Source organism: Priapulus caudatus, unplaced genomic scaffold (assembly GCF_000485595.1).
Source record: "Priapulus caudatus unplaced genomic scaffold, Priapulus_caudatus-5.0.1 Scaffold873, whole genome shotgun sequence".
Lineage (NCBI taxonomy): Eukaryota > Metazoa > Priapulida > Priapulimorpha > Priapulimorphida > Priapulidae > Priapulus > Priapulus caudatus.
Window position 1 is genome coordinate 59,331 of NW_014577934.1, and position 26,548 is coordinate 85,878.

Below are 26,548 nucleotides of genomic sequence, written 5' to 3' on the forward strand. Positions count from 1 at the left end.
ACGTTCGCTCGCGCTCGCTCGCGCAGGGTCGTTCAGAAGGCGAACGCTAGCGAGCGCTAGCGAGCGTTCGCTCTCCTGAACACGCCTCTGGCGTACCTCCAGCCACTGCCAAATACAAACATAATACTAAACAACGTAAAACTACCTCGGCCCTCGGGTACATATCTGTACTCGAATTGGGCAGATAATTCTAACTACATCTTCAACACATAATTTGTATTAACAGACAACAGAAATCGAGAAAATAACAAATAACCTCGTCAGTGTCTCTCAGCGGTATTTCGATAGTCGCCATCTTTCTCGATGATAACGATCATGCCGTCGCTGGTCAGGTAGCAACTTCAGCATCCAACCGGAAAAGGTTTTAGTGATGACGTATTCCAATAGCAATCCAATAGAAATATACCATTGCGCGTCGTTTTCAAAAGAAGGAGAAAGACTCGACTTGTTGGACCGCAGTTGTAAGTCATTGTGTATATTTAATAAAACTACCAGGAGTCTATCCTGAAACTATATATAATGTATATACTGTACGTACAGAGGGTAAGCGTTATAATTTACATTTATAAAGCATAACGTGTACTGTGCGAACAACATTGTCACTGTGTCTCATAAATTTGTCATGACTCATCATCATCATCATCATCTCATGCCCCACGACGCGTCAGGAGATTATATTGGCATTCCTTCTCACTTAATAATGCCTATTCGTAGCACTCGATCATGATCTGAGTGTAATCATTGCTGTTTTGACATTATTTTTTCCGATTACATTGTTTCAGATGGAAAAGACACCATTGAGTAGGATTGGGTGAAAGAAATGATTAAGTCACCAGTTCATGTACATGTGGACGACGAAACAACTGTACATGTTCATGTTACTAACCCAATAAAAATGGGATATAGGTCCGGTTCAAGACTTTCTGTGGTAAGTAAACATGCTCTATATTAATATTGTGATTATTATTAATAATAATTATCAATTCTTCCATGCTGTATGGAAATCAGGGGGCGGTCCGTATACACTGCAATATATATCCACGCTCGATCCTCCAAGTAAAGAAATATTACTTTAGCCATGAAAATGCTTCCCAGGAATTACACAGACAACACAAATTTTAGGACTACACAGATAGTGTCAGTGGTATGTTTTCATTAATTACATACTTAAAATAGAGGCTTGGATGTTTCAGAAGGACTCGGATCACCAGTCCAAACGTGTTCGCTCCAGATCTTCTACGAGTGTTACGACCCTTCGTAGTCAGGGAGATCAAGCTCCTCAGCAGAGCAGACCAACAAAAGAAACTTCAGCTAGCCCCAGACCCCCTGCTCCATGGGTGCCTCCACCAGGAAAGACATCTCAGGGCATTAGTAAATATTCATGGAAGGTATAATAATTTAAAAGCCATATAGGTGCAAAATTCAAAGTGAGCAATGATTACATCATAATGTACATATCAAATCATAATATATTTCAATAACTAAAAATTCTTTCTTTTTATTTCAGTGTTTTTCCTTCTCTGTACTTCTGATCTGAAAATGGTGCATCTATCAATATATGCATCTAATTTTGTTTCAGAATTCTTCTCAAAAGCCGGAGCTGGTACAGCATGATGCAACCCCTTCGCACTCATCCATGCATCTCAGCGACCTGTCTGATGCTGCCGCAGATGATCTACGAATGGAGGTAGATGATCTTACCGATAAAAGTAAGCCCGATCGCAGAGGTAGGCTACAACAAAGAGCCAGGAGCTTCAATGACACACAACCTTACAGAACTCAGGTATGTGAAATTTTCGTTGCTATTCAGGAAGTTTTAAATCACTTTATCTGCTATCTTTTTATATAGTTTTTGTTCTGTTATAGTGCCAACTAAATTTTACTGATTTGTTAGACTGTTAACAGTCTTTACCATATGTGATATGACTGACTACTTATTAGTATGGATAACTCTCATTAATCATGCATATCTACATATATTGCAGGAGGGAAGAGTAAATGGTGGGGAGAATGTTAAAGATTCCCTCACAGCTTCCCAAACTGCGGTAAAGGAGTGCAAGAGTGCTGTGTTCACTATTCAGCGTGAGCTAACAGAAACACAGCGCCACCTAGAAGTGACAGAATCGGAAAATGAGCGCTTGAGGTTGTCCATCGGGAAACTACGTGAAGATGCTGAACTTATTAAGTAAGTAAGAGTCAGGGCGCAAAATTAACACGGGCCTTCCGGCATGTGCCGGCAAATTATTTGGAGGGCCAGTAACATTGGCAAAACGCCGGCCCTCCGAGCCGGTGGTTTCGGGCGTGTTAGCGAGTACCTACGTTTTTACTTATATCAATAATGAGCAAATAGCCTACATTACTGTTTTACCTGGTTCAAACACTTCGGACATCATTCACTATCTGCATTATAGTCTGTTCAACAGCTACTATGCGATGCCGCATGCTATAACATTTTTTGGACAAGCATTTTTTTTAATTATCATTCCAAGTCTTATTTTAGGCTCTTTCTGGTTCAAACCGCAAACAAAATTTGTGAGGGCTGGTAAATTATGGTGAGGGCCAGTAAAAACTGCTGTTAGTGGTACCAGCCCTCTGGGCCGGTGTAAAAAATATTCATTTCATGCCCTGAAGAGTATTGCAAACCATGTTGTGTATTGTTCTAGTAATGCCAATTATGAAAGACTACTCTATACTGATGCTCTTGTTTGATTAGAGTGACCAGTGAGCCAGGAGACATTAAGGAATCTCTGATGATGAAGCTGGAACTAGTCGAGAGGGATAGTCAGGATGTTGAAGTTGAGATTTCTAGACTGAAACATCTACTAAAGAAATTCATTCAGGTATGAAGAGGTTACCGACCATCTGTGTATATGGCATTCTACACAGGACAGTTTTATGTATTTAAATCTATCACTAAGTGCAAGTTACCTTTCTGCTGTTTGTCCATCTCTTTGATTGTTATATAATCTAGCAATATCAATAATTTTTTTTTACATATTTCAGTAACCTTAATTGCAACTGAATTGAAAATGAAATGAATTTTGAATGAACTGAACTGAACTGAATTGAAATTTGAACTAAATTTATTGAAATATGACATTTTGTATGAAAACCGTGTATTTGGTATATCTTGTTTATATATACATTGCTTTACATGTTTCACACCGTATCCATGAACAAGATGTAAATATTTTTAACAGGACAAGGAGCTTGGTTCCAACGATAACCTACAATTTCTCAGACAGAAAGATGCCCTGCTTCAGAAAATCACAGACTACAACACCACTAATCGTGTGCTGCGCCGTTTAGTGTCTGAATATGAACAAGACGTAAAAATGACAGAACACTTGCAAAAACAGCGGCAGTTTCTTTCTAAAAGAGTGACTGATTGTGAGACTGAGAAACAGGTAAGACTAGACAGAGGGCACTCACGGAGAGTGCATACCTTCGCCAGCATGTAACATGTGGCTGTCGCTGCTGGCTGCTGCTGACTGACTGGCCTGCTGCTGACTCGACGCGCTAATATCGATCGCACGAAAACACTAACACACTACACAAGACCGATCACATAACCTTCCCTCCAACTCCGTTGGGCGGAGGTAAATATATGATTGAACATATAAATGTATGGTTTGTGGTTTATAAGCATGGACAGTGTGTTGTAAGTGATTGGCAATACGTGACATATGTGTGGTAACAGCTAAATTGTGTTTCAGCAGTTAGTCAAAAATTCAAACTTTCCACTGCAAAATTCAAACTTCCAATTCAACACTTCCACTCCTATCTTTTCTTATGATTTCATTAATTTTGCTATGTATTAACTATTGTTGTATATTTACAGAGACTCTACGACCAGTTAGCAGAGAGGGACGCTCAGGTTGTGAAGCTCACTGCCCACATTGAGGGCTCCAAGGACGAACGTGAGCGGATGTATCGTCGCAACGATGACCTGGAAAAGATGCGGGCCCACCTGCAGAAACACTTGCGCAACAAGGAGGCAGACTTCGATCGACTAACCTGCACATTTAATGTAAGCAGCGGCAGTATCTCAGATTCTTGGTCACGTGCAATCACTCATCCTACACCCAGAGAAGGCAATGAATATATGAAGCAATATATGAACTGAAATACGAAGCATTTTTCTTGTCACAGTAACATGCAGATTCTGATTACGTGTTGGGTTTCATGTTTTATAGAATCTAGAGAAATCGTACATAGACCTCAAAGAGGAAAAGTTGCAGATAGCTAATACGATTGAAACGGCAAAGCTAAAGGCCATCAATGAGAAGGAAGCTCTAAAGAAGGCTACAAGGTGTGTATATAGCCATTGCCACATACGGGAACTGCTATAAACTGCTATAAAGTTATAAGAGCTGCTAATGAATAATTGCATACTGAAATTGTTATAGCATTACTGTTTAAACTGATTTACAGCTTGTGAATTAACAATAGCAATGGCAGTCAAGGTTTTTGCGTTCAGTTTAAGAATACTCATCATTATCCACTGCTCAGGCAAACCTATCTTGTTGGACACCTCTATAAAACGCGTGCTTATAAAGGTGGTATTTCGTTTTGATGGAGTGTGACTGTTTGTATAGAATATGCATCTATCTATGAAGGAAACCTTTGGCGTTTCCCTTTCAAGAGTGAACCTTATGTACGGGCTTGACTGTAACTGAACCATTATGCATAATTTATTAGCCTTTGTGGTGAGTGTGAGTAAGTGTGTGTGAGTAATTCATCAACGTATAAATAATTAATGACATAGTTTTCCACCATGCCTTTTTCCTAATTGCCCATCTGTCCGTTTTCTGTGCAGAAATCAGAGAGAGAAGGCCAATCGCAGTGAGTCAGAGTCAGGAAGGTTGAGTGAAGAACTTGCTAGGAAAGACAGAGAACTAGCCGATGCAGAAGCACGAACTGCAGAACTCAATGCAAGAACGGGCACTCTAGAAAGTGAAAAGGCTCAACTAACATTCGACCTTGCTGATCTCAAACAGTTAGTTTTCAGTTGGGTAGCGCTGAGATTGGAAATTACTCTGTGTTGCAGTGGCATTAATTATTAATTTGATGTGTCATGCATGTGCGCATGATAATTACGTATCCTAATTTTTCTGGCATGGTGTTAACGTGCATCTGCCACTAATTCTGCGGTCAGCCTCCCATTGTGCTTACGTAATCACTGTACACTTCTCCACTTTTTAGGAGGATATCCGAGCTGGAGACATCAAGCAATGGTCGTGAGTCACAATCACAGGCACAGGTGGAAGACCTAGCAGCTCAGCTAAACATCGCGAAGAGTGATGTAACCAAACTTGGGCTAGAGAATGAAAGGTTAAAGGTATGGAAATTCTACACTGATGGTTTCCTAAGTATATATTTTTAGTTTTTGAATGCAAAATACGTTGCTTGATAGTTGAAGGTGAATACACCAGTTCATGCTGACAATACTTTATTTATCCGTTTTATTTTAATGAATTGTATCGCTAAAGACTGAGTATTGTTGTACAGTTGTGTTATTAAAATATGTTGGTATGTAGCATATAAAGGGATATTTCTGCTTTGGTGATATTTTGAGTTAGAAGACTACCTATTTGTCACAATAAAGAAATATTATCCTTATAGATCAGCCTAGAAACACTTGAGGAAAAGAAAGTGACGTTAGAAAGAGATATATCTGACTTAAGAACTAACCTGGTGAAAAAGGAGAATCTGCTGGAAGACTACAAAGTTAAGGTATTGAATAATCACTTAAGTCTTAGGGAGTTATTTGCATGATAAAATTAACTAAGATTGTTACTGTTTTCATCTACACAAGATTGTATTTTTGGTAATACACTAATATTGTATAATTTTGACTCATTATATATGTAGATGATTTTAAGTGTGTCAGATCTAATTTATATGTCAGATTGTTTTATCGAGTACTCAGTATCTATTACATTTATTGTTTTGCCCATTATTGTGGACATGTATGTAGTCAAGTGTTACACATTTCTGTCAGTTAAAGGATAACTCAAGGAAACCAGAATTGACAGCTAATGAGCATACAGAACCGTTGGTAAGAGTGGTGGTTGCTGTGGAACAAGTGTGTCACTATCTCCTACTACTGCATGTTAAATGATGCACCATGTTGGAGATTTTTATAGTACTCGTACATAGATTGCACTTGTATGCAGTATCTGTAATGAGTGTACAAGATCTCTGCTGTATGCTGTCACCATCTGTTGTGTGTATATAGGTGCTAGTATGGTATTGTGTAGCATGTATAGGTGATCGTCTGGTGTTGGTTCTACCCTATTGAAGCTTGCATATTGTACTGGACCTATGTTACATCTGCATTTAGATTTTTCACTGCACATTATGCATGATACTTTTGAGTTTCTCTGCATGTAAGAATATTTAATTGTAATAAATGTTTATTGTCTCTTAATCCATATATCAGATCCCAATCAAGGAACAAATACAGTGAACATTTGGGAAATGGAGGTTTCCTGTCAGTTATGGAGGTTGTTCACCCCATCAAAACTAATCTAGATGTATGTTGTCACAGCTGACATCCACCAGGAGGGATGCAGATGATAAGACCCTGCAGCTAAGCTTCCAGAGTCAGGAAGCCGGTCGCATGCAGTTGCAGGGAGAGATAGAACTAGGAAGAGTGAGTATCTTAACACAGCTTTTGTATTAATCTCAATCAGCCAATATTGTATTATCTATACATGAGTGAATGATAATAGATTATTAGATCTATATCAGGAGTAGATAATAGGGAGGAGTGTGACATCAATAAACAAGGGAAATTCGTCATTTACTAGCCTTATAATACCTACGATTTACTACGCGTAACTCATCCAACTTGAGCTCAAATCGGACACAGTACATTCGCCCATCATCGTACGAAATCGTTTCCTCGTAGACACTCGCAATCCGTAGATACAGCCTAAAACGTACGACACGATTCTCCATTCTCTGGCCATTAATCCAACGCCCATTGCGCGCCTATAATTCAGACAAAAGGCAGCAACCTGGCGCACAGTCGCCGTGTTTGCTCTCTCGGATAGCTGAATGTGGCGTTGTGGCTCGCAGGGAGATTGGAGATCGACGCAACACTTGACGAGCTAATCATTTGGTTGGCGTGCGTGCGTGAAGGCATGCCAGCTATGTACAAAGGTGGCCTGTGTAGCTGTGTACCGGGTCAAAGGTTATCTCGCCGAGTGTTGATGCTTAATCTCCCAGCGAGCCACATGCCTCGCTCAGTTAGCAATAGCGCGTTAGGTAGCTGCCTTTTGTTTGAATTATAGGCGCGCAATGGGTTGGATTGATGGCCAGAGAATGGAGAATCGTGTCGTACGTTTTAGGCTGTATCTACGGATTGCGGGTGTCTACGAGGAAACGATTTCGTACGATGATGGGCGAATGTACTGTGTACGATTTGAGCTCAAGTTGGATGAGTTACGTGTAGTAAATCGTAGGTATTATAAGGCTAGTAAATGACGAATTTCCCTTGTTTATTGATGTCACACTCCTCCCTATTATCTACTCCTGATCTATATATATATATATCTTATATATATAGCAAACGTCTATTACCACAGACCTGGCTATGCATTGTCACCCGGGCAGCTGTAAACTTTCACTGTCAAAACATTGATGTGCCATGTACCAGTTTCTAAGATATGCTACATAACATTGCACCCTGATCTCGTAAAAAAAACATTATTTTTAAACATACATATGCATCAGACCATGCATCAATGTTCATGGTCGCTGCTACGGGATGGGATCAAGAGCATATTAAGCATACTTAATACATACTTATACTTAATACGCTCATGATGATAGTGGTATGTATGTATTGTAAATATCTCCCTGCCCAAAATCTTCAGGTGCACACTGAGGTGAGATCTCGACTTGAAGAACTAGAACCTCTGGCAGAGGCTTTGCGTGTTGCACAGGTGCAGCTACAGGAAAGCAAGAATACTAATGCAGACCTAAAGAAACATGAGCAAGAGCAGAATATGGTCATTAGGGACCTGCAACTGAAGGTATATCATGATATTCCTGGTAACTGCTTTACTTTGATTTTATAACAGTGCAGATAAAAGTAGTAATGGCTTTATAATTAATTATCAATCTGCTCATTACTGCCCATGTACTGTATTTTGTGGATTATAAGATGCTCCAATCGATTAGACGACCCCCAAATTTAGAATATAATATTATAACCAAGAAAGGGTTCAACTGCATAACAGTCCTTCCTTCATTTCATAAACCCTCTTTAATTACTATCAGTATTGATCGATTAGTATATCCTGTTCTCAATTTTGCTAAAGCTGGCAGCACTTCACCATTTTCGTTGCTCGTACAGGCAATTTTCGTGGTCGCCACAAAAATGGCCAAGTGTGCGGGGGCCGGTAACGACCACTCACCACGGAAATTTAGTGGTGACCACGAGTTGCCGAGAATCAAACCGGTTTGATTTCTCACCACGAAAATTGCTCGTGGTGGCAACTTGTGGTGAAGTGTGCGCGAAGCCACCACGGCAATCGGCAACAAAATCACTCGTATACCAATCAAAATTAGCGCTGCCGTCACATGATTTCAAAATGGCGGGCCCAATTTTATCGACTTGGACCACCGAGTTAGAAGCAGAATTAATAGATTTATGGAGTGAGATGCCTTGCCTTTTTGACATCAAAGCTCCCGAATATAGCCACAGAGTACTCAAGGCGATGGCCATAAGTGAAGTGTCCCAACTTCTTGGACAACCATCTACCGTCACCAATTCGAACCAAATGTCTGTTCCGATAACTAGTGATCCATGTCCTCTGGTGCCGCCGTAGAATGACATAAATCTATACAAATATAGGGCCCCTAGGCCTAAGTAACAGAAATGTTGATAAAATTTATATATTTCCTTTATTTGATAACTGTATATGAATGGGTTAAAGCTACAACATCTGGCAACAAAAATTGCCGCCAACAGCACACGTCACCACTCAGTGGTGACGTGTGCTGTGACGCGGCAAAGGCCACAAAAATTGCCGACCACGAAAATGGTGAAGTGTGCTGCGTATATACCGTACCTTACCTAAGGATTGCTAGTTATAATGTCTTCTACACTTACCTCCAGCTTATAAGATGCAGGGTGGTTTCTGGAGACGATTTCTAAAAAAATGCACGATATAATCCGCAAATTACGATCATTTGAATGTAATTTATTCCATTTGTTTGCCGAGGTACACATTCAGTCGTAGATTGGACATTGTAAGGTGCTGCTTGAAATTAATAGCACTGCTATCTTGGTTGTATGCAGTTGGAATTATCTTCACAAAATCTTGAACAAACCAAAGGCATGTTGAAGTCCACGGAGGAACATTCACGTCCGCAAATGTCTCGAGTAGAAAGCCTCGAGGCCAAGCTAGACAAGCTAGACACCGAATATCGAGATCTGAAGAGAGAGTTTGCTGAAAAGAGCAATGCTGTGCAGAATTTGACTGTAAGGAATGGTGCGGTTACAGAAGAGGGAAAGATGCTGCTATACCTAAACAAATGCACCCATCTCCCCCTTGAAAATTCCACCTAATGTATTAAGCCCTTTGTTATGATGAAGATGCTAGCAAATCCTAGGTTTTACACTTATTTTTTTACTAGAAATTGTTGGAAGTATATTGTAGTCATCCACGAAAAAGGGCCATAGAGCTATTTCACATATAATTTTCCTTGCAAAACAGAGAAAGTTCATTAAGGTTCTTGTAAAAATATGAAACCACGTATAATGTAACATGTACGATTCAAGAAAACATTTAACAAAGCAATCATACTCCAACTACTCTATGGATGTTATGTAGATATTTAGATATCTAATTATTCCACGCAGGTAACATTGGAGGCAAGGAGTCGTGACAACTTCTGTCTGACACAGCAGCTAGAAGCAGCTATGTCTGATGCACGAACTGCTGGTGAAAAAGCTCGAGCAGAAAATGCCACCAGGGTAGGAACGGGTTTATAATCGTTAAAGTAGGATCTTTGAACAGCGTCGATGAAATCAGGAGTGAATTTGTTTTTATTCACTCCTGTTGAATTGTTATATCAAGCATTTGATTCATTATTATAACATCTACAGTCATTTGAACAGCAATGTAATGTCTAATCAATGCAAATGAGTGTAACAGTCATATCTTCACAACTCTACTTTTCTGCTTCTTTTAGTGTAACTCTCGTGTAACTGCAGTTGCCAACTTGCAGTGTTATTTCGTATGACCGATTTCATGAGCTATGAATACGAGTCTTATTACTACATTGTGTCGACCTGTCACACTTCATACTGACTTTGTCAGAAATAATAAGTATGTTAGAAGCTCTCCCTATATAATTGTCAGTAATGCTGTTAGTACCTAGAGCAAGTGTGACTAGTGCAGTTTTCACTTCACTTCAGGAGAAAAACTTGCAGAAGAGGATCCTGAATCTTGAGAAAGAACTTAGCTCAGTGAGAGCTGAAAAACTGTCCCTGCGTAGCAACACGGAAAAGGTAAAGCAGAGTTAGACTAGAATATAAGTACTTACTAGAACTTGACATTCCGTTCTTATTTGTTGCTGCTATGATATTTGATCTAAATCTTTTTGATAGATGATCAGCTTACACAAATATTACTGTGATCAGCTGCTTTGTCACGTTGGCATTTCGTAGGAATCTCTGTCCTCAAACGTATCGAATGTGTTTCTATGAGAATTTTACTGTTTGAAATGGCTGTTCCAAGCAGTAAAAGTTCTGCCTCACTTACAGGTCGAGCGAAGAATGAAGACGCAGGTAACAGAGTTAAGCGGGAAGCTGGACACGGCAACCAGCAAGAATCGCACCCTCGAGAATTACGTGAGTTTTCTGAAGGTGTCATATGCTAGCATGTTCAAGGACCCAGCTGTAGCAACGAGCACCCCAGTAAAGGGGCTGATTCTCACCAGATCACCACTACGGAGGACTGCTCACCTGCTGTGATTCGGATGTTGCGTTTTTACTCTAGACTCGATGATTCATGTTCAGATACAACACATCAGTTGTAAGCAGCTGTTATTGTCTGCAGTTTCATTAATCAGCTTTAATTGATATGCTTGCAAAGCAAACAATATCCTGATTACGTTCAATTTGCATTAATATTTTTCAAGCAAATATCTTGTGTATACAGTATATATATATAGATATGTGGTCTGAACATTAAATGGAAAATACGCATACAAATCTTCATACGTTAATAAATTAATGATGACTGTACGATATCTATTGACATCAGCATTTATTGATCACCATATTTCAACAAAAAGGGAGCCACGGTGACAATATATATCTTTAGAGTGAAAAGTTTAGAAGTTCCACATTTTAACGTACTCGCAAAGGGTAAAAATATTATATACTTTTCTCAGCATAGTAAAGGATCCAGTTACACATATTTTTGCCAGTACTAAAATATTTTTTATAGTGCTATATCGAAACGATAATGCTAAGTGCATTTTACTTGGTATGTTGAGCTGTATGGGTAGCTACATATATATGGTGATCTAATAGGCATAAGGGCATAAGTTGACTTAAAAAAATCAAAATTCATTTCTATATACAAATGATATGAAAGTTGCCAAATTCAAAGTTACTTTTAAAATTCAATAGATATTTTGAAAGGTTGAAGTACAGGTAATATTTGATTGATTGTATTTTATACATTCACTTTATCTATTTGTTATTGCCGGCCCCATAGTTGTTACCTCCGCCCAACGGAGTTGGAGGAGGTTATGTTTTCACTCTCGTGTGCGTGTGTTCGTGTGTTAGTGTGTTTGTGTGTTCGCGCGATCGATATTAGCGCGTCAGCCAGCGAGCCAGCCAGCGTGTACATGTGAGCGAGCAGCTGCTACGAGTGAGCGAGCAGCTGCTACGAGTGAGCGAGCAGCAAGCCAGCAAGCCAGCGTGTACATGTCAGTACGCTGGCATATATCGTGGCTTATTCATGTGTTCGTGAGTCGTATGGCATATGTCGCTGGCAGAGGTATGCACTCTCCGTGAGTGCACTCTGTCTAGTTAGCTGTGCAGTCATTGTTGTCACAATCATAGTTTTATGTTGCTTGCCAACTAGCTGTTTTATAGCCAACTAGCTAGGGAATATAGGCAGAAACAGCTTTGTGTGATTGTGCTACAAGATTATGCAGTGTTAATATCACCTTTTAATGATTACACTTACAGGTATTACTATCTTGTATGTAAAATAAATGAAGAGAAAGGCAATACAGATGAAGGCCTTTCATGTGAATTCTCTATATATTCCATCCGATTTTCGCATATTCTGGTAAACGTATACTGCGTCTTTATGCTGGTATAATATTGGGGAAATGTTCCGTTAATAACCATTTTTTAGAACAGTATTCTCTGTGGAAGTATTAGGCATTGTTTATACAGTACTACGTATATCTGTGTCAAGTGTACTTGCAATCTTGCAATCTCGTGTTTTACTTGTACGTCTATTTATAATGTTGAGTTTGTAATCTTGTGATTGGTATGTAATGTATGTAATGTATGTATTAGTATGTGATTAGTCCACGAGCATGCGCAGTAGCTTGCGCGTTCATGATTTGGATTATAATAAATCTGCGTTAACTAAAATTGAGATCGTTCTTTTTTATATGATGTTAAGTATTTGAAAGCTGCGTCAAAATATTCCTTTTCAAATCGTCGTAGTTTTTAGTAAAAGGTAATGTGCTAGGACACTACTTTGCCATGAACCACTGTTTGCCGGCCAGGATTTGAACACGGGACGACGCTACCCACTGGGCTAACGGGCGTCCCCAATATAGAAAAACGACATGTTCTATATATATCAGGAGAAATGGCAATTTATACAATATTTCAGCAAAGAAGTTGCCGAGATTCGAACCTTCAACCTTCATGGCTTGCAGCAGAGATACTTAACCACTATGCCATCCACGCATTCGTAATATGCTTTGCATACATGTATGCAGGAGTTGTCATATTTGTCATTTGTGTCTACTGTCATTTGTCTTTATTAACTCCTGATGTCTGCAACACGTTAATTTTAAACAAGTTAGAAAGCCACTCCGTTTCTTCCTCACTTCCTTACTCCCTTCTCGCGGATGGTATCGCCCATGACCAGTCAAAGCATGGAAAAATTGCTGCAGGAAATTGGCAACATTTTGGCTCAAACTTTTTCACCGCCCCAAGGCACAAAATGTGAATTTGCGCCTATAATACACGCGCACGCGTGCGTGCGACCATACCCGCGTGTGCGCGCCCGGTCGCGTGTGTGTATGTGTGATTATGTGACTATAAAAACACGTATTATAGCCGTATATCCACTTTTTGTGCTTTTGGGGGGGTGAAAGTTTTCCCATGCTTGACTGGTCGTAGGCGATACCATTTGGGAGAGGGGGGAGAAAAATATTGAGGGGAAGGGAGTGAGAGAGGAGAAGGAAGAAAAGAGGAGAGACAAGGATGGAGGGACCTCAGGGAGGGAGTAATGCTAAACTAATATTTATAGGTTATTTTTTATATGACTATTTTTTACACTAGGTGGCGCCAAAGAGTCATATTTTACAAATTTCCCAGAGCTATTGGGCACTCGGCAGTTAGATGCGATATTGTATGACTACTAGGCACTTTAATTTAATTTAATTTTTTTTAAATAAAAAAAAGTTAGGGTTAGGGTTAGGGTTAGGGTTTAGGTTAGGTTAGGGTTAGGGTAGGGTTTTTTTTTTTTTTTAAGTGCCTAGTAGTCATATCCTAAGTGCCTAGTAGTCATATAATATCGCATCTAACTGCCGGGTGCAGCTATTGGACGGTGACGCCGGTTGCGTGATCCGCGCGCGCCGGTTGGCATTCCGTCCAGGATTGGAACGAGTCTGGAGCATAGAGATGTATAAATAAACATTATACTATTTATACATTATACTATATATACATACATTATATATATATATATATATATTATACATTATACTATTTAGACATCTCTATGGTATGGAGCGAGTTTTGAGTGTGCGTGTTCGGAGTTTCAAAGTGAGCATGCAATATCTCCCTTGTGTAAAATTCAATTTCATGTTGTTAGCGTTCATCGCGCCATCTAACGCATTACTATATTTCCCTTGTGTAAAATTCGAAGACGAATAGCGTTAGCAGACCGATTTACTATTTATAAGTGGGAAAATGTTCGCTGTTTCTGATTTTGGTTTCTCATTATGGTCATTTTCATGTTGGTTAAGCATATGTTTAATTTCAACATATTGTGAGCCCATTGATAATGGTGTGTACCCTTGTCATTCAGCAGACGTCAGTGAAAACAAGGTATGTACAGCCAAGGCCGTGCACAGAAAATTTTCAGTGGGGGGGGAAATTTTCAGTGGGGGGGCAGTAGATGAGAGAAGACTTAGACCAGAGCGAGCTACCCCTGGAAACATTGTTATGACCCCGCCCTTCAAATTTCTGGAGAGGCAACTGCCCCCCCCCCGCTATGTACAGCATACTACTTGAAGTTGTACTACTACTAGTACTAGTAGTAGTAGTAGCGCCGTACCCTTAATTGTTGTGGCAGTGCCAGGGTCACGAGGGTCTGCTCCTCATCAAGTGCGTTATTAATTATATTATATCGTCCCTTGGAATAAACGTCTTCACGTCGTAAAATCATTAAAGATGGGCTAGGGCGTAAACCCTAAAAGTCTAACAGAAAATCAACAGTGACAATCAATATCAATTATTGATGTCTTTTATTCATTTGGTATAATATTAGTATTATTACTATTAGTATTAATGCAATTTGTATTATTTTATATTTATTATAATTATGACACATGTCATATGTACTCCTATCACAGTGTCAGTACCAAGTAGCACTTGCTCATAGGGTCTATGTCCCCCAGGGTACTGCCGAAACGTACCCTGGTCACTATTTGGTATGGTTAGGGTTAGGATTAGGGCTAGGGTTGGGGTTAGGGAGTAGGCGTAGGCGACTCCCTAGACTCGTTAGTGGAGTAGGCGAGGTACGGTCCGGCATATTAGATAGTACCAGGGTACGTTCCGGTATACCGGACCGTACCCAGGGTACGTTCTGGCAGTACCCCGAGGGACATAGACCCTTTCAGCCCAAGTAGTGATACTAGTAGTAGTAGACAGCTGTTACTATATTTCTGTAACTAACTGTATATGGCGATTATGGGTACACAAGACTGCTAAAGGTCCAGTCACACATGCATGCATACGCGACGCATGGCCCGTGCATTGAAAATTAATCAAAAAATGGAAAATAAGATCAGTGCGTCGTTGTGCGCCAACCTTTTGTCAAGATTTGGGAGAAGCTAGCGAGTTGACAACGAATGCACAGCGTGTTGCTAGCGCACAGCGCGTATACAGAGCGTATACAGGGCGCACATGTTAAAAAATCCAACGAATGCACAGCGTGTTGCTAGCGCACGGAACAAATAGTCCGCACATGCACCGCGCATTCAACGCACAGCCAGCGAACGGTCAGGTCAGCGAACGAACAGGTAATGATCAGGGATATGGTGTTGTGAGGCACCCTCCACCCATAGAACATTGAGTGATACTTGGTCCCAGAGGCAAGATGCCGCAGTGAGGGCAAGCTTCAGGCCAGGGTCGAGGGCCTCTCTGTAGGTTGTATTCTGCTTGGTGATCCTCGGACCCATTCTGGTTAGCAGCTCGTCGAACATCTCGGGGGGCATCCGCATGAAGTTCTTGAAGGCTGCCTGGTCTTCGTTACGAAGTTCCACAAGTAGCTGGTCATACAGGCCAAACTGTCGTCGCCTACCGATCCTCGGTCGGACCCAGAACCTCAGTTGACCTCTTCTCTTTCTCATTCTCCTGATGACATGGACTTGGTGAAGTACCAGTTCCATGAAGTTCTGCCGATGTTGGAGAACCGCGATTTCGTATTGTAGTCGCAGCCTGTCGGGATCCTCCATCTTCTGAGGTGGTTCTTCTAGACACGATCAGCAGGAACCTCTGTCATCACCCATGAGGGTCGGAGGAGAAGTGATGATGAGGAGGTGGGGGCGGGACCCGTTTATATACCCCATGGCTACACGCTGCGTACACGCTAGGAATACGCTAGAAGAACGCTGGGCGCGCTACAGACTTGTTCAGCACGCCCATATTCGCTGCATGTTTGCTGGACATGCGTTAGAAACACGCTATGTGTGCGCTAGGTGTGCGCTAGGCGTTCGCTACACCTCAGCCGACGAACATACAACGAATACCCAGCGTGTGCTCCGCGTGTGTCTGGGGTTGGTCCAGCGCGCTCTGCGATTGTCTGGCGTCCTTCTGGCGTGTACATTCATGTGTCGAGCTCCGCGCACATTTTTGTGCATGCACAAAATTCCCGACGCACACAGCGAATGACAACGAATGCATAGCGTTGGTCCAGCGCGCTCGACGAACGAGTAACAAATGCTGACGCACACCCAGCGAAAGACAACGCACTGGCCAAAATTGCAAATTTTTCAGTGCGCGGGCCGTGCGTCGTGTATGTGTGACTGGGCCATAAGCTAGCTAATGTAATTTTACTTTTAGGTTGACCTGCTTTACTCCGGAAGCTACAACCTGATCAAAACAAGTTCCTGTCATCAAGATAATCGAGCTGTCTACCTGGATGCCACTAATCATTCATCTGTGTTTGTCACCACCAATTTTTTACGTGCTCCTGTTACACAGCTTCGAATACCAACCAGCTGCGTGAGCGGAAGTCCACATGTTACATCTGTAGGTTTTACAGGGAACAGTTTGGTTTTCACAGCTGACGGTGATGTCTTTGTGTTTGACTGGAACACCAATTTTTACAATTCGTCCGGGTTAACGTCTGCCGTGGATACGATCACGACGAGACAATGCTGCAACGGTCAAGACTGGTGCAAGATCATTGGCGGAATAGTCGTCGCTTACAACAGTGATGGTGCTCCGCACGTGTTCATATCTGTCGATGGGGGATTGTCGTTTGAGCGGAGCGACGTCGATGTTAATGCTGTTCGTGGCGCGCAAGTGTTCAGCTCAATTAATGCAATCGCTGTTCTGACACAGGACGTCGACGAGGATATGGCATTTCTCCAGGTTGCTTACAAAGGCAGAGCTGTCGTCGCTAGAGGCCTCAGCTTCTCACGCGCGAGTGATAGGAGGCCTATCGTGACTGCCTTGGAATCCAACTTTGGCAGCATTTTGTCCAGTGATGGCACAAGTCTACTGTATTCACCAAATGGAGGAAAGACGGTCTCTCATGTCGCGATTCAGGGACTGGTTGAGAACAGCACTGCTAGTTTCAAACAGATATTGAGTAACCGGTTTGGCGAATTCGTTGCAGTCACAGAAGCAGGTGATATGATTTATGGAAGGGAAGGCCTGACAACTTTAGCAGCAAAACTGACGCATAACCTCTCTCCTACAGCAGTCATCGCCTTCCCTGACAAGGAAGGATATCTGTACATTCTCGAACCGCAGACAATCGGTGATGGAACCGTGTCCTTCCGCACGATGCAATTATCACTCGTGCATAGCATCGGCGACGTTAACGATGCGTCATGCACCAGCCAGGCGATGCTGACCGACGCGAAAGACGAGTACAACCTGGACAGAGAAGAGAGCATTCTGATCGCGACCAGCGTCGTTTCCAGCGCGTGGGAGAGCGTCAACCTCGCGATGTCTATCTCGCACCCGGCGTTGCTCGCCGTCACCTCCACGCCAGTGACGACAAGCGACGAAGCGCCGGAGATCACCGTCGGACTTCTCACCGCGAACCTCGTCGAGAAGGTGGAGTCCGCCGCCGCCACCGGCGACACGTACGGTGTCAGCCACGTCCGCTTCAACACGGTGCCGAACAGCTTGCGGTGCAGCCACAGCACGCAGCGCGTGTCGCACGTCACCGTCGGCTGTCCCCCGCTGAAGCACGTCCGTGTACGAAACGCGGCGCGCAAGTGTGGCTCGTTGGAGACGGGGTACCGGTACGAGATCGCGCCGCATCGCTACGACCCGAGCTTCCGCCAGGGCGCCGTCACGCCGAACGAGTCGCTGCTTGTTGATTACGCGTTCGATACGCTAGGCTGCCCCGTGATGTCGCACTACAAGGACGTCTTCCAGCCGGAGATCGACGTCTACGTTGGTGACAAGTTCGTCGGTCCGATGCTTGACGAGTTTGTCATGTACGAGGTGCACGGAATGTACGACTACAGGTAGTGATGTCCTGATGATCGATTATAATCAAAAGTCGGTCTTTTGCAGCAACCAACTAGGCGCTCGATTACGAAAATAAATAATCGTAGATAAATTATGTATAATACTGCTACATAGCTTTTAGAATCTTGTATTATAAAAATACTGTACATATTATTCTATATGATATTTTTCAATATCTGGTAGCCGCAATCAATAACATTCAACTGATTATCTTCGATCATCGATCGGTCGGATGCAACCGATGATTGATGATGAAATTTCCACCGATTCCCATCACTAGGTACAACACGACCGTGACACAAGCGGGATGTCTGCGCGCCTCTCAGACCTGGCTCGACGTGCTGCAGACGGAGGTAGACCCGGGTGTCGCGTGGACGAGGCGCACACACAGGAGCTGCTTCTACGCCGAGACCGGCTCCCTGCCACAGCCCGACACCAAATACGAGGTACTAGGTGGCGCCACTGCACACGCGAGCCGCAATGGCATCTTCTGGCCGAAAGAGAACGGGATCTACGTGTTCGAGGCAATCGGAATCGACGAGAGGTACACCTTCTGTAATTACAGAGTGCGGTTTGCTGTGCAGGTGTACGGTATGTCGCACCAGGCGGTCGTCCCGGATTTCACGGTGTCCCTGTCTTTCATGCTTGTGAGTACGGTGTGCATAATCGTGTCGTATTTCATTATTCTGCACAACAGACAGACGGCAGCGAAAAAGCAAGAGGAAATCAAAGCGATGTACCAAAATCATGAATTGGACGATCTCAGTTTAGATTATACGACGGTCGCTGGCTCATTTTAACTGCTAAAAATGTTTTCAGGATGTTAGATTAATTATTAAATTAATTTATTTTAAATTGATTGTACATAACATGCATAAACGTGTTTCTTAATATTTCCACTTTGTTGTACGTCTAATAGACTTATTCTTGACAATAATATTCTTACCTAAATTTGGTTTAAACTCAAGCAATTTAATAAAAAAAAGTTGTAAGCTTAATTATTTTTATTCAACAAATTAATAATACAAGTGATTATACATAATACCAAGAGTCTATGGAATACAGGTTTATGATAACACATATACTATAGATGAGTGTGCCACAGCATTTTTTACTCCAATTAGGCAACAAGCAATGCACTAATTTCAGGTCAGTGCAAATGGATTATCAGTAATGTCAACAGCATGCATTTTTGGCCAGTTATAGATACAGTTACTTTTATAATAATGAACAATTTAGAGGAAAATTGTAGATTTCTTAAGTGCATTTATCGACTGCAGAATATATACACTATAACAGGGCTGCCAACTCTCACGCATTGACCGTGAGACTCACGCATTTTGATCAAATCTCACGCTCTCACGCTGATCTTACAATATCTCACGCACAGCAAAAAAAATGCTGAGATATCTCACGCATGAATATCTCTTCATGAATAAAATGCTGAAATATCTCACGCACAGCAAAAAAAATCTTACAATATCTGAAAACTGTCACTTTAGTATGCACCAAATTGCACAAATTGAAGTTATAAAATGCAAAAGCTCCCTACCGTGAGAGGGGGAAACCCCCTTCCCCCCCCCTCGATCGCTTCGCTCCCCTGCATCTCACTCTCACCTATCACCTAATGTTGGCAGCCCTGCTATAAGGAAACAACGTGATATACAGTAGGAATGTGATCTTATTTAAAAACAATGAAACATATACACCAATGTCTACTACAGACAGGAAATAAAATGTTTACACTCAAACAATTGTAGTACTAGGTTGATGAAAAAACATTTTAAATTGTAACGATAACCTTCCATGCAAGCGATTTCTACCCACACGTTATTTCTAAGAATACGACTAGTTTCACAAAATTTCAATTGCACATTGCACAATTGTACTAATCCACCGACTAGTTATTTCACATAAACCATATCTTTACTATTGAAGTTAAAATCTTCATGATAGAGAGCAAGCCATAGATTCCAGTAGATTCCATAGGGTTATTAGACCGCAATTTGCTGGTTACATGCACACGTATACAATTCCTTTCACTCAGAGGTGCAAGAATGCTCAAAGAACTACTAGATTGAGAAGCCACCATCAACACCTAAGACGTCCACCAGTGCAAATGTTAAAGAATCTATAAACCTGATTACACAATACGTATATAATAATATTAAACATTCCTATAGCGTGGGAAAATATGGCAAAACTTTGCTGGGAACAAATAGCAGGTCGTGCCAGCGTAGAGGTTTGATTGCCAATGATATCACGCACCTAGTTGCCATTTATTTCCTGCATCATTTCTCATCTAAACCTCGCCACTTCACACTGTAAACTCATGCAACCCTCAACATAGCATATACATCCCACGCTGACTCACCGATTTATTAAAAGACTAATTTAACTAGTTCCTCTACCTTCCATTTTTTATCTAAATGCGCATAACGGTATAAACTTGAGTCTATGATGCCACCTGATCACAAATGCTCCACTAAACCGTATCGATCTCAGCCATATTTCGGAAGCAGATTTGAGTGATTCAAAATGTGAACCCTGCCTCGAAATTCAAGTGAAAATGGCTTTGTGCCACGACCAATATAGATAAAGGCTGAGTGTATTCATAAACTACAGAACAATATCTACAACGATAACAAATATTAAGTGTCAGTCTACGGCATAAATGCATCCGTTGTGATACATTGTCATCAACAATAGAGAACTCGTACGTTCGTATTAGCAGGGGTTGCTCAGCAATCCACTACCCCCCCCGATCGAACTCACGCCCCGCCTCACCGTAAAAAAACCACGCGTTTTCTGAGAGAATCTTGCGCCACCATCAAGATATCAGATAATCAGGGGTTAATAAAGACAAATACTGTCATTATTAACCCCTGATGTAATCAGGAGTGACCTAATATAGACTATATTATGACACTCCGGTATAATTACTCACATGTGCGTCGCACGTGCGTAGTTGCGTTTACTCAGCACCTGGGGGTTTGTTAGTGTAAAAAAACATGCATGCCCTATACCTGGAATATACCAATAAATCGTGTCCTAGCCATTTTTATCTGACGCTATTCTAGGCAATGCTATTGGCCAGGCTATATCTGAGGTTATTGTAGATATATCCTAGAATAGTTTCCGAATATAAAAACTTTTAGGGGATAATTTATTGTTTTATACTTGACAGAAAGCGGCTCATACACGTGGGTGATACCACGAACACATACTATGAGTATGTTTATAGAGATGACCACTCCATCTAGGCTACCCATGCAGGGGGTAATCTAGCTGCTTAATATGGTCACCCGTCGCGAGCATAGCGACGGAAAAGAACAAGAGCCGCAGAGCGTCTGGGCTCATCTGAGGTCTGTTGCTACGGTTATAAACGTAACATTTAAGTCGTGCGTAGTGACACCTTTGTTAGGCGCAGATACGCAGTTGCGTACACATCATTTCAGCAACCTTCTGCATTATGCATACCTCCCAAATCCCATTGGTTGATACAAATCGCGTGCCTGAAACTCCTATTTTATGGGGCATTGTGACCCTAACCCTAACGCTATTTAAAAAAAAAATTTATTGTAAAAATTATTTGTTATGAAATTTTTGTAAATAAATTATGTAAATATTTGTGTTAATTGGAAAGAAATAGTTAAATGGATAAAGATAGAAAAATACAGAAAACAGGTAAATAATAAAAAATCTGATGGGATTCGATCCAAGGACCTTTGAGCCGTAATCCTGTGCTGTAGCTGTTGGGATATCGAGGCTTATTGGCTTGTCAGATTATGAATGTCCCATGAATATGAGAACACTGTGACATCATTGAGGCAGTTCAGGAATCCATGTTTAACCCTCCTCTTGAGGGTCAAAAGGTTATCAGACACTTACTCTTCGCACGTCAGTGGAAAACACATTTCATGGTCCTTTCAATAAAGTGATAAAAATTGTAGGTCAGCGCTGAAACAAAAAAGTTTTTCACTCTGTCCATTAGCCCATGTCCTCAGAAAATGTCTGATATCTGACATTTCCCCCACTGCCCTTTGACCTGTGACCTCCCATTTCGCACTGGTGATGGGTTTCCTGCCCATCACACTGTACACCGAATATTAAGAGCATAGGTCGAGCCGTTCAGATTTGTGCCGCAATTCCGTATTTCCTCATACCTTAAGTTAAGGGGGAAATATTCCCCCAGTTTACACATCTTGACCTTTGACCCTTGACCCCCAAATTTGTCATCCTGAGTCATTTTTACAATCCCCCCCCCCCGACGTCCCTCATATCGTGACCGTACATCAGGCGGTTAATATTTGTGCCCAACTGTTGACGGACGGACGGACGGGCAATTATGCGATTCTACAAGCTGCATCTGACTACGTCAGATGAGCTAAAAATTGGGGACGATTGGCGAGCGCAGGGAGCCAAAAATATTTTTTAAGTATAGGTAGATGTATAATAGCATTAAAATTTCATTCAGATAATAGATTATAGATCTTATATGAGCATTTTATTATAAAACAGTGCCTACATAACGATAGAAACATGGCGATTTAATTCAGAACTCTGCTAATTTGGGTGTTTTGCTAGAGGTCGTAATTTGGGCAGCCGGTATTCGGTATGAAAAATGGCTTGGATTAGGCCCTGCCACGAGATTACACTCCCGTCAGTTTGTCACCTGGCACTCGCATTCACTTGTCACTATAGGCTGCTTGTTCAAATGAAACGAATTAAAATAAAATAACATAAATAACTAATATAATATTATAAGTAAATATACTTGAGCGATTGAGCGTGAATAGTTGCAAGTTGTCAATGCAAGTGGACCTTGGAAAACAGCTGATATGAGATGGATGAATCAACAGCTCTCAATGCTTTCTCAGACTTCTCAGTATATCTATATTGTATAGCCCGTACGCTATTGTATCAAGAGTGCATGAATAGATATCTCTATTGACGTACTACTGAGTGTATTACAGGGCACGAAATTAGCACCGGCATATGCTGGCAAATTATTTGGAGGGCCAGTAACATTTAAAAATTGCTGTTACCAGCCCAATGGGCCGGTGCAAAAAAATCTTAATTTCGTGCCCTGGTATCAGGTATACAGCAGACACAGACCGAGCAGCCTGCAATAAATGGCACTGATCATCGTATGACACTAAGCAGGCAGGGTAACGAAACTTCTACCTGCATAAATGCGTTAATATATTATATAAGAAGTAACAAATCACCTACCATACAGTGAGAGACCTGTACCTTGAATAAAAATATCACTACTGTACATATATTCATATGTATAAGGTATATAGTATATGTGTGTAGTAGTAATATATTTTTCATTGAATGTAAGGTTCATTTTCATATGCTAGTTTACAAATTACACGAGGATTGATATAATAAATATTATAGTATTTGTGCGTGAACAAGAGAGAATATATATATCATACCAAAAAATGATGGTAACATGCAATTTTAAGAAGCATATGATGACCAACAAATTTAATTTTGCAACCCTCCATGACTTTTCTTTCACATTTTTTAAGACATTTCTTCTCTTCAGCTGCTCACAGAGTGTAATTAAATAATCAGCATGCAGATAGACTATCCAACACACATACCATACAGAAGTATAATATTAATGATCATACTAACAATGGGTAAAGATTTACCTATATATTTAAATTCATGTGTATATTTTTGAAACACGTTGAGCTCAGCAATAGACTAGACACGCCAAATATCACGTACAATTCTGACTTAGTTCACTTGCTCCTAGCTACCACCTATGGAATTTAGCAAAGGAATAAATTAAACAAATCATTATGCACCAATAAAATGTTTGCACTCCGAGTAAATTACAAGACTTCATTGACCTATCAAACATCGTGATTGACAGGCATGTTTTGCTAAAAATAACCACGAAAAGGGGTAGGCTAACCTCTGCCTCTTAAAACAAGCCCCAAACCAATTTTACATCATATACACAATTATAATTTACAAATTACACATGGGCAAATTTACGTAACCCGAGTTACCATAAGACAGGGTATTACTTTATAGACTCGCCCACTACTTCAGCTCCATGACTGTTGTCAGTGGTGATTACTCAGTAGTAAAACTTCTATACTAATACTATTGCAATAGTATACTTTGGTATCAAAGAAGACATGAACTTCACATAGTAATACTTACTATACTAAGTGTCTGTTCATAACACCGATTAAAATAATAGCTAACTAACATTATATTAAATGGATTCAAATAACAGGGCATAATTTTGATTCCGAAACAACTGCTGTTGACAATGGTGCGATGCAACTCTGGCATTATGTCTGTGGTCAAGGTAAAACCAACTAATAAGTAAGGGCATAAACTAACCACGACCACGTACACCAGATGGCACCACAGTGCACATTATCAATGAAGAAACTGCATTCTTTCAACCTTGTGTCTAACTCATTACTCAGTGTGCATGTGATTACTTGGCAGCTCACCACCAGTATTCCTGCCATCAATTGTCAGGCACTCTCCATTTTGGCTGATATCTGACGACTCTCTGGGTTCAGATGTAGGTGCCACGGGGAACAACAGTGAGTTACATATGAGCGCAACCAGACTCAAAGCCTTGCCTGAAAAACACGGTTCGAGGCGATAAGACCAAGGACTTGTGTATCTAGTTGAAGCTAACTAAAGTCATTTAAAAGCTATATTATATTTTATATTATGATGACCATGTTGGTGAAAGCAAGAAGTTAAGCTTGCAAGCTTCCAAGCTCGTCAGCATACCAATACAAAAACTTCAAATTGAAAACATGGAACATGCTAGACTTGCTAGTGCATGAGATGCTTACCGTGTAGCGGTACCAGGGTTCCCTGGTGTAGGATTGCCCAGAAACGATATTGTGGCCCATAGAATGGATCTGTGATCGCTGGACACAGTGTGTTGCTCAGATTAACATATGTCAACTGTGAAAAAAATGACAGGAATTACTGCCAAGAAATTTTCCTGAAATTTTGTGTGTGATTCGGACTACGCTATGTATAAATGCACTAGTTATCGCATAGACTGTTGAACCAAATCTGAAGTAGGGGACAACTGAGAATAACATAGGTCGATGATTCTGATTACACGTTATATAGATACATACAATCACTCCAACGTATTATCAAGACGTGTCAAAATTCGCTTCGGAAAACAACAGCATATAGTTGCCTGTAGTAATGTGATAAGCTGAGTAACAGTTCTAGCCTTGAAGTATCATCCATCCACAAAAACCTACTTACCAATCCAAATCCTTGCAGTACCAAAAAGTGGTATATATACAGGGCACCGATAGTTAGGATGGCCCAATTGAAATCAAAGAATGGCTCCAGTGTGTAGACACCTGTAATAAAACGAATCAAATTATACATTAACTTGTCTTTGCACAAAATAATCAAAGCTGTACAAAAACGTGTACAGCGTAGTCAATTCAAGAAAGTGAAAAATGCCTACCAAGATATTAAGAACACATAATGCGAACATAGTGAACACTGATTTTGTCAATGCTACAACTAATATAAAAATACGTTAAGGATACTCTCCACGTTGTGCATGAAATTTCATAGATTTTTCGTTTTCAACTTTATTCGATGGCTAACACTATTTGCCACATGTGAACATGCTCATTTCTCCATATAACGGTACATGTGAACTGTCAGAGCGGTTTTGCTTGCCCGCGTACATGTGTAGTAAGCAATGGCTGACGTCATTATGACGTCAGAGACATGATACAACCACGATATTAACTAAGCCGGTATCCCCGCGTCAACCCTGCTACAGCTGTCATTACATGTATTCATGTACATTCATGTACATCTGCTAGTGATCCAACAAGAATCCCACGCCCAAAATAGTTCTAACACCTCGCAACACACTAGCTTACTATAGTGTGGTACATCGCGCGCGTTGGTTGACATATTAGCTTTGTGACGTCAGGATGAGCGGAGTTCGAGCATTCTGCGATGGTAACCTCGTAATTTCTTACAATTTCTCAAGGTGCATGGAACATTTTACCAATTTAGTGGTGTCAGTTAGTCATGGATATGTCGCAGTAAGTACTAACAATAGATATATCACATACGTTCACCCATTTTACACACAGGCGGTCACTCATTGTGAAAAATAGAAAAACGCTGATTTCTCCGTTTCGATTTCTGACATAGTAGCCGATGTATAAATGGATATTTCTCTGTGATTACAACTCGGATTAATTTAATTTTACACTCGTTTTAAAGGACCAGGGTCGTCATTTGCGGTTAACTAAATTGTGTAAGTTATGA

At 41.0% G+C, this 26,548-nt stretch overlaps 4 protein-coding genes across 11 annotated transcripts in view; 2 read left to right on the forward strand and 2 right to left on the reverse strand.

Moving 5' to 3' along the window:
- Positions 1 to 343, reverse strand: part of LOC106814116 (RNA polymerase-associated protein CTR9 homolog) — a 21,776-nt gene extending 21,433 nt beyond the window's left edge. Inside the window, exon 1 of the mRNA XM_014818397.1 lies at positions 257 to 343. Coding sequence (XP_014673883.1) covers positions 257 to 295 — 39 coding nt within the window. The 5' untranslated portion in view covers positions 296 to 343. The remainder of the gene's footprint in view (positions 1 to 256) is intronic.
- Positions 344 to 400: 57 nt separating this feature from the next.
- LOC106814117 (outer dense fiber protein 2-like) lies at positions 401 to 12,643 on the forward strand. 5 transcript variants are annotated; one of them, XM_014818398.1, is made up of 19 exons: positions 401 to 461; positions 783 to 928; positions 1,194 to 1,388; positions 1,580 to 1,783; positions 1,986 to 2,185; positions 2,714 to 2,840; positions 3,201 to 3,407; positions 3,842 to 4,030; positions 4,197 to 4,312; positions 4,820 to 4,999; positions 5,206 to 5,341; positions 5,626 to 5,736; positions 6,005 to 6,061; positions 6,554 to 6,658; positions 7,887 to 8,045; positions 9,317 to 9,499; positions 9,881 to 9,994; positions 10,439 to 10,531; positions 10,787 to 12,643. In XM_014818398.1, the coding sequence occupies exons 2-19, from the start codon at positions 821 to 823 to the stop codon at positions 10,994 to 10,996; spliced, it is 2,694 nt and encodes an 897-aa protein (XP_014673884.1). In that variant the 5' UTR covers positions 401 to 461; positions 783 to 820; the 3' UTR covers positions 10,997 to 12,643. The 5 variants fall into 5 exon arrangements, with proteins under 5 accessions (XP_014673884.1, XP_014673886.1, XP_014673888.1 ...); XM_014818400.1 differs by having other exon boundaries at positions 1,197 to 1,388; XM_014818399.1 differs by lacking the exon at positions 401 to 461 and adding an exon at positions 519 to 543.
- A 1,197-nt stretch (positions 12,644 to 13,840) lies between these two features.
- Positions 13,841 to 19,581, forward strand: LOC106814115 (cation channel sperm-associated protein subunit delta-like). Of its 4 annotated transcripts, none has more exons than XM_014818395.1 (3): positions 13,841 to 13,911; positions 16,800 to 18,222; positions 18,507 to 19,581. In XM_014818395.1, the coding sequence occupies exons 2-3, from the start codon at positions 17,096 to 17,098 to the stop codon at positions 19,024 to 19,026; spliced, it is 1,647 nt and encodes a 548-aa protein (XP_014673881.1). In that variant the 5' UTR covers positions 13,841 to 13,911; positions 16,800 to 17,095; the 3' UTR covers positions 19,027 to 19,581. The 4 variants fall into 4 exon arrangements, with proteins under 4 accessions (XP_014673881.1, XP_014673879.1, XP_014673880.1 ...); XM_014818393.1 differs by lacking the exon at positions 13,841 to 13,911 and adding an exon at positions 14,690 to 14,768 and having other exon boundaries at positions 16,577 to 18,222; XM_014818394.1 differs by lacking the exon at positions 13,841 to 13,911 and adding an exon at positions 14,690 to 14,768 and having other exon boundaries at positions 17,081 to 18,222.
- Positions 19,582 to 23,537: 3,956 nt separating this feature from the next.
- Positions 23,538 to 26,548, reverse strand: part of LOC106814114 (transmembrane protein 164-like) — a 16,944-nt gene continuing 13,933 nt past the window's right edge. The window contains exons 6-8 of the mRNA XM_014818392.1: positions 25,511 to 25,642; positions 25,078 to 25,192; positions 23,538 to 24,855 (exon numbers count right to left, since the gene is read on the reverse strand). Coding sequence (XP_014673878.1) covers positions 24,686 to 24,855; positions 25,078 to 25,192; positions 25,511 to 25,642 — 417 coding nt within the window. The 3' untranslated portion in view covers positions 23,538 to 24,685. The remainder of the gene's footprint in view (positions 24,856 to 25,077; positions 25,193 to 25,510; positions 25,643 to 26,548) is intronic.